Genomic DNA, 7,586 nt, shown 5'->3' with positions numbered 1-7,586 from the left:
AGATAAAGGGTTTCCAAGACTTATGCTCGACTAAAAATTGGAATGTCTTTATGTAGGCCCAGACCCTGCGATGAATCTAGGAGGGAGAAACCTTCAAGTGTTTTAAGACGACCACCTCAAATTCAGAAAAGGGCAGCCGAAGTCTTATTCTGGTGAATAAACACTCATAAAATGGATTGAGCATATGTCAAAGGAATTACATATCCTTTTTTATAAACCCATATGAATGACCGATCAATCAAGTGGATTGTTGACCATGATATAAGTAAAATTTATGGTCGCTTCGATATTCATAGTGAATGGGGTTCCCACCACTTATACAACCACCTAACCATATTTTCTCACATCGACCGACTCCACCTATGTCCCACCCCTCTGAAATAGCTCATCAACTTTAAAAATCCCACCGAGCTTGACCCAAGAAACTATAAATGGTCTATGTATATGCTTCATGTGGGTATTAATTTCAACATCACCAGGTTTATAGTTATAGGTTCTTCTATAAAATTGAACAAAAATTCCAACTCATTCTCTCATCGACTTAGAAGCTTGTGTTTATGCATAAGAAAAAACAGGAGGGGGCATAAGAACGCTAGTGTGACCCTCATCAACGTCAACATCTAATAAGAGGGCAGCAAAATAATCTATGGAAGAAGTTATCTCATCAAGGAAGTTCCCATATACCTTTTCTGAATTAGAATCGTCGATCAAAGATATAACTTTGTGGCCTATGCGATAACAAGCAACGAGAGAGGGATTTGAATTATGGGATGTTCCCATTCTTGCGATATATGAAGTATCACACTCATAATCACTAACTATGTGAATATGGCTATCATTCATCTTGACCAAAAAGCAAAGAATGTTGAAGGTAAAAGCTTGAGTTGAGAAGGGTACATAGTAAGGCGAAACTGGTGAAGCAATGAAAGAAAGGAGAGGCTTTAAGAAAATAACTGCAACTATTCTAGAAAGTACTTTCAAGAAGGAAGAGAAGAAGACACTTGCTAACAAGAAATATTTGGGAATGAAAACTAAATTTCAAGGATTGCAAAAAGTTCCCTTTATGCTCAACCATCCTATATACAAGTAAAGATGATCAAACGAACCAGATCATCAACAAAGGGAAGTTATAAAATTAATGACTATATTTTCCTTAGGAAATATAAACAAACTTGAATGCATTATAGGCAGCATCATGCTCTAACTAGTCGTTTCAGTCCACATATTAGAAAGAATTAGTGAAATATTTTAGTGATGGAATCACATTTAATGCGCCCGCTCCTCACTAATTTTTCAACTGACTCCAAGCGTTTCACTTATAGTTCGAAACAGACGACATCTTTGGAGGACGACCACGATTGGTAAAGACTTCCCCGACTCCCTAAGCACCCGATAAGCCTTGCGGGTAACTTTTATGGACCAACCAAATGCCAAAATCAATGTAAATCCACTCCACGCGACCCAAGATATAAAAGTCATCTCACATGAAATGCAAGGTACACTATTATAATATCCACTTTTCGTTGGAATCATCTTGAATCTTGAATTGACTTAGACATTGGAGTGCTAACCTCGCAGATTCACCTCCACACCATCGTATCAGAAATCAACACCATCAGTTCATGATTTCTCACCACCTACTTCAACTATTAATGGTTCAAATACGGAACAAATATAACAATATATTTATCAAAACCATCATTTGTTCTAGTACAAAACACCACTTATTAGGGCTTTTCACATTACAGTCCAGTCAGAACACTGAACCAAACCATAATAAAAAATTATATGAATCGAACCGGACAATTTCAATTTATTCAAAATCCAACCGACCTAAAACTATTGGTTTTATATACAAGTTCGGAATTCCGAATCGTATAAACTATTACAAGATAATTTTTACCAAACCTGACCATTAATCAAAGAACCGAACAACTATACTTTTTCTTAAATGAAAATTTTAATACTTGTTTTCAATATTTTTATTTTTTCAATTTCAATTTGGATTAGTTTTAGTTTCAGTACGATTTATTTGTCATTTGATTTGATTTTAAAACTGTTAATATAAATATGATTCAATTCACCGACTAAATATAACTCTTCAATCATTTTAACTTTATTCAATTTAGTTCAAAGATTCTGTTCGATTCAACAGTTATTTTTACCAGTCCTACCAATTATGCATGAGTTACACTTAACAGTTAACAGTGGATTAATAAATGGGTTAAAGTTGTATTATTTGATGGGCCTTTACTGTTGTTGAAAAAAAGCCCAATCCGAGTTGTACGAAAATACTAACCGAGGAGGAACCCATTAACTTTGTTGGTATCTCAAGCACCAAAAACAATGCAAATGCAACAAACTCAGCAAGCCACCGCGGCAACTATCTCAACCCCCACTCCTCCTCCCTCTTCCCCCGGTGGCCCCACGGCCGAGGCACCGCCAAAGCAAGTTGCTGTAGCAATGGAAAAACTCGGACAAGCCGAAAGAATCATCGCCGACATCAGAATTGGCGCCGATCGCCTCCTTGAAGCTCTTTTCATTTCCGCCGGACAGCCTCACCAAGGCAGCAAGCCTTTACAAGTGTTCCTCAAAGAAAATGCTTGCATGCAACAGCATTTCCAAGAGCTTCGATCCCTAGGTATGAAATTTACAGTTCTAGTACGTTTTGCTCGATTTTCTGTTCCGCGATTAGGGTTTTAGTGTTTTCTTTGTTTTTTGATTTTCTAGGAAAGGAGCTTGAAGAAGCTGGAGTTCTCAGTGAATCGGCTCGAACGCGGAAGGATTTTTGGGGTCTGCATATGCCGCTGGTTTGCCCAGACGGCGCAGTCGTAGCTTATGCCTGGAAGCGACAACTTGCCGGTCAAGCTGGTGCTTCTGCCGTTGACAGGACAAGGTTCAATTCGGCTCTTTTGGATTTGTGAATCTGTGTTAGCTTACACTTTTCCATTTTGTAGTTAGTTCATTTTGATGAATGTTGAGAAAGGAGTCCGAATTAATTATACTAAATATAACACAGTGAAATCTTCTTAACTATTCATAGTGAAACGTTCTTAAATATTCCATAGTGAATTGTTCTTAAATATTCGATATCATATCATGCTGCTATACCAAAATGTTGTCTAATTATGGCGGCGCCATAGCATATTGCATAGTAGAATTTTAACAATCCGCAATTTTCCCCTTTTCGGCAATTAACAGCACTTCAGTGTAGTGAATGATGGAATCAAGCTATTTTTTCCTTCTAAAGATTTTTGTAATTAAGCTTCCTTTTTTATATATGAATATGGTTTATCTTACTTAGATTTCTGAATGATTTCAGGTTAGCTCTCAAAGCTTTTACTGATCAGAAAAAACGTTTTTTCCCCCATCTTGAAGATGGAATTGAAACTAATGAATCTGCTTCGAAGAAACAATGTGGGTCTGAAGAAGTTGCATTTGAACCTAAGGAAGACATGAGTTTTCTGAGGTTGCTACCAGATGTTCTGAAGTCAGTGGAAAAGGAAGTGCCAAATGTGAAAATTTCAACTTTTGAACGTCTGGACTGGTTAAGAAGAGCTTCCACACTCGCCTCTGTAACTAATGAGAGTTCTCAAGAACAGGACTATCATGGTTCTAATAAGCCAAGGCTAGGATCAATTGGAATAGTTGATCCAGAGAAGGTTGCAGTGATAGAATTGTTGTCTCCATCTATCTTCAGAGCTGTTATATCCTTGCATCCTGCTGGGTCTGCTAATGCTGATGCTGTGGCTTTCTTTTCTCCCGATGAGGTATACCAGCCAATATCAATATGATATTTATCATTATTTCTCTCATAATAATCATTATAGGGTGTTAAGTATATGATTGTGGCACATCATGGATATTATAAATAGTGACTTGGCCAGTGTGGTTAAAATACCAGTATGGTGCTGCTATACCGCTATTAGGCATCAAAGTTTGGGGTAGTCGATACGATATTTCAACTCTGCAATTTGCCGTACATGTTGGTTATACCGATACAGAATTAATAGCGGAGTTGTGTGTTTTAGCGGTGGCCAAACTTTTAAAACATTAATCAATTACGAAAGCTCAAGTGGCGACCATACTTTTTAAAATATTAAAAATATTAAGAACTACAAAATATGAAGTGGTGTGTTGGTTAGTGGTATTAAATATAATAGCTACAACTACAACAACAACATAGCCTTATATCATTAAGTGGGGTTGACTACGTTGATCAAAATCCGCCATAATGTTCTATCCAATACCATGTTCTTATTCAATTCGTTAATCTCGAGATTTTTCTTAACGGTTTCTCTTATAGTTTTTCTAGGTCTTCCTCTACCTCTAGTTGTTTCACTTCTCTCCATCAGTTTGACTTCTCTCCATTTGAACTACTCTCCTTACAACATAATCTACATATCTTATCTTCATGTCCAAACTATCAAAGTCTATTTTCCACTATCTTTTCTATTATAGGTGATACCTCAACACACTCTAATATTGTTATTTCTAATCTTATCTCGTCTAGTCTTACCACCACACATCCAACGCAGCATCTTCATCTATGTTGCACTTACTTTATTCTCATGTTGATTCCTAACCGCTCACCATTCTGACCTGTATAGCATAGCATGTCTTACTGTTGTCCGATGAATTTTTTCCTTCAGCTTGAGCGGTACTTTTGTGTCGCATAAAATCCTTGAGTCCTTCCTCCATTTCAACCACCCAGTTTGAGTATGAATTTGATGGTTTACATCTCCTCACCACCTTTACCTAGGCAAAGACACAACTAAGACACAACTCACCACTTCATAAAAGAAGGTAACCACTATGTTCTTCACTTTGTTCCTTCATCTCCTTCACGCAATGTATGCAACTATGCATCTTGCTTTATTTGCTGTTTAAAATATTAAGATTTATGAGATTTATAAGCATTTATGTCCGTTACTTTATCAATTTATGTTTATGCATCTTTTATTTGCATGCAATATGCTTTATTGTATACACATTTATTTATATTTCAACTGCCTTGCGATTTCTTCTTTTTTTTCTTGCTGAATTTCTGGCATTCCTCAATTTTCCGCGATCTGCTATAGAGCTACTTCTTTTTGGAAAAAGGTTTTTGTTTGGTATAGCGAGATAGACATTGAGTTTACCAATCACTTTGAAGCATTTTAAAGGGTTTGGTAGAAATGGTTTAGTTTTTGGATGTGATCCAGTCTTCATTATTTTACTTGGAGTAGAATGTTCACATTTTTTATTTTACTCGGAGTAGAGTAGAGTGTTCACATTTTTAATTAATTATTTTCCCTGGTAGTGCTTTATGTTGGGATAGGATTGTGGATCTTGTGATTTTCATAGTTCTTAGGTTCTCTACTAATGAGTGTCTGAAGGGAGTGTTTACATTGCTGATTTGCAGAGACTAGACAGTGGTTCCATATTTGTTTTCTTTCTCCTTGTTCCGGGGGGATATCTTATTTCCTTGTATTTATGACTTAAATTATCTCTAATATAACTTAATAATAAAAAGACTTGATTTTTTCATTTCTTATTTCATTGTAAATTTGCTTAAATTTTACATCTATCTACTTCACATTATAATAATTTTGTAGTGCCTCTGGCTCATTTCATTATGTTTAACAGTGTACTGCTCTAACAGAATGGAAGCTATGTGCATGCAAGGGGGATTTCAGTTTATCATGTGTATAGACATACTACGGTAACAATTTCTGTGACTAGCTTCTTATTTCCCATGATCCTTTAAGTGGCTGTTTGAAGTGTTCTTATCATGTTTGTTTTTTAATCTTCCACTGAAGGAGTATGCAACAATAGCTCTGCAGTATTTTCTTGGCAACCAAGCTGAAACATCGCTGTATTCTCTATTGGTACTGAAATTATCCTTCGTTTACATATTATGACACTTCTTTTGGAAAAAAAGTTATCATTCTTGACATACTCAATATTTCTTTGCATTCTGTTCTTTTTCTTCTGTAGCACTGGATTTGTAGTTACCAGACCATGTTATCAAGACCATGCAGGTACAATTTGCAGTTTCCAGATCAATAAATTTCCATATCATTTGGTGGAATTACTATTCTCATTTTTTTTGGGTGTACAGAAAATGTTCAAAGCTACTTGCCATGGATGAACAATCAAATTTGTTGTTACCTCCAGTTCACCGGCCCTATTGGAAGTTTTCCCTTTCAAAAATTTTGTCAGCCATATCTTCAAAGGACCAGCATTCAGATACTACTATGGCTTATCATATTGGCTGCCTCTCTGGGGAAGTATGATTACACTGACCATTTTAATATAGGTGAGTCGAGCAATTGTCTCCATTTTATTGTCATTACCTTTGTAAGGCCAACACCTCATGTTGAAGTTGTATCCATGTTGCCGGCAAATGTCCGAGACCAACCTCGTACTGCACTAATAATTGTTATTACTTTCAATCATTTCCATTTTCTCAAACTACTATTGATGCAATGTTGTGTCAGGGTTTCGTAAATAGTTCCCCTTGACCTCTTGGAATGATTTATCTTACATTTGTTTTTAGTGTTAGTTCCCCTCTCGCAATGAGTTGTCTTATATTTGTTTTTAGTGTTTTGTAAACAGTTCCGCTCTTGGAATGATTTGTTTGTTTTTGTTTGTTATTTCTCTGTATCTTCAGGAAACAAAAGAGCACATGGTCTGTTGTGAAAGATTGATTTTTTGGATGCCGGAAAGTGAACCTCACCTTGACATTGATCATTGCATGCCACATGACAAAACTATAAGAACATCATGAGCTTTATGTCTGCCAGATGGAAATGCCAGCTGATTGTATTTTTCAAAGAATCTGTCAGCATGTGAAACACTATTATGACATAACCATGTTTCATTTTTTAGAATGATGCTCCTTACGCATCTCTATCTTCTCTGTAAGTTCCATCCATGTATAATAGAGAATAGTTCAAGGGGGCCAACAGAGAATCTGAGATTGAGTTGAGGCACATGTAAAGCTAAAAGATAGTGTTGCGCTGTTATTGAAAGCTGCATTTGTGGTCCTGTGTGAATGTAACTAGTCTAATTCTGATGGTGGATGGTGTACGTAACCTCTAAAATAGCAGCAACAAATTTTTCAAAAACTGCTATATGTTGTGAAAGTGTTCATAATCGGCATTTAATTGGTGGAGTTGAATCGGTAAATTTTCAAGTGAAAACAATCAATAGCACTTTCAAAGCGTACGGAACAGAGCTTAAAAAAATCAATAGCATTCTGTTTCCTTGGAAAGAACTTTTTACTTCCCAGCTTAAAATCCTAACTTCAACTTTCTGTTTGAATGCTGACAACTATTTTTGTCATGTTTAAACGAATAAAAAGTGATAAATACCCTATAATCACGTGCTTCTAAAACTTTCTGTCCATATTGACTTGTTCATAAGTTTTCATTAGTGTTACGCCACTAATTATCTTTACCGGGGTTCATGGGAAACAGCTGGTCACTTCTATAAAATAATGAGAAGTTAGCGACTCTTGACTCTTGATCAAATCTCTTGATCCTTAAAATTAATAAACTAGTTAATAATTTAATTAGTTGGTCTATCATACCATGAATACG

The 7,586-nt window shown here is 36.1% G+C and overlaps 1 protein-coding gene across 1 annotated transcript; it reads left to right on the top strand.

Moving 5' to 3' along the window:
• Positions 1 to 2,309: 2,309 nt before the first annotated feature.
• On the top strand, positions 2,310 to 7,032 carry LOC127125576 (mediator of RNA polymerase II transcription subunit 27). Its single transcript, XM_051054353.1, has 8 exons — positions 2,310 to 2,641; positions 2,731 to 2,896; positions 3,323 to 3,770; positions 5,645 to 5,704; positions 5,802 to 5,870; positions 5,980 to 6,023; positions 6,104 to 6,301; positions 6,656 to 7,032. Exons 1-7 carry the CDS (start codon positions 2,347 to 2,349, stop codon positions 6,276 to 6,278), a joined length of 1,257 nt encoding a protein of 418 aa, XP_050910310.1. The 5' UTR covers positions 2,310 to 2,346; the 3' UTR covers positions 6,279 to 6,301; positions 6,656 to 7,032.
• Positions 7,033 to 7,586: the final 554 nt, after the last annotated feature.

The sequence above is a fragment of the Lathyrus oleraceus genome, chromosome 3 (genome assembly GCF_024323335.1).
Source record: "Lathyrus oleraceus cultivar Zhongwan6 chromosome 3, CAAS_Psat_ZW6_1.0, whole genome shotgun sequence".
Taxonomy (NCBI): domain Eukaryota; kingdom Viridiplantae; phylum Streptophyta; class Magnoliopsida; order Fabales; family Fabaceae; genus Lathyrus; species Lathyrus oleraceus.
Note: the sequence above shows the minus strand (reverse complement) of the source record. Positions and strands in the feature narration are given on the sequence as shown.

Excerpts from the sequence above, each read along its gene's own strand:
- LOC127125576 (XM_051054353.1), top strand. The coding sequence starts at position 2,347 with ATGCAAATGCAACAAACTCAGCAAGCCACCGCGGCAACTATCTCAACC. Across the intron at positions 5,871-5,979 it reads CATCGCTGTATTCTCTATTG|CACTGGATTTGTAGTTACCA; the intron begins GTACTGAAATTA and ends TTTCTTCTGTAG. Across the intron at positions 6,024-6,103 it reads ATGTTATCAAGACCATGCAG|AAAATGTTCAAAGCTACTTG; the intron begins GTACAATTTGCA and ends TTGGGTGTACAG.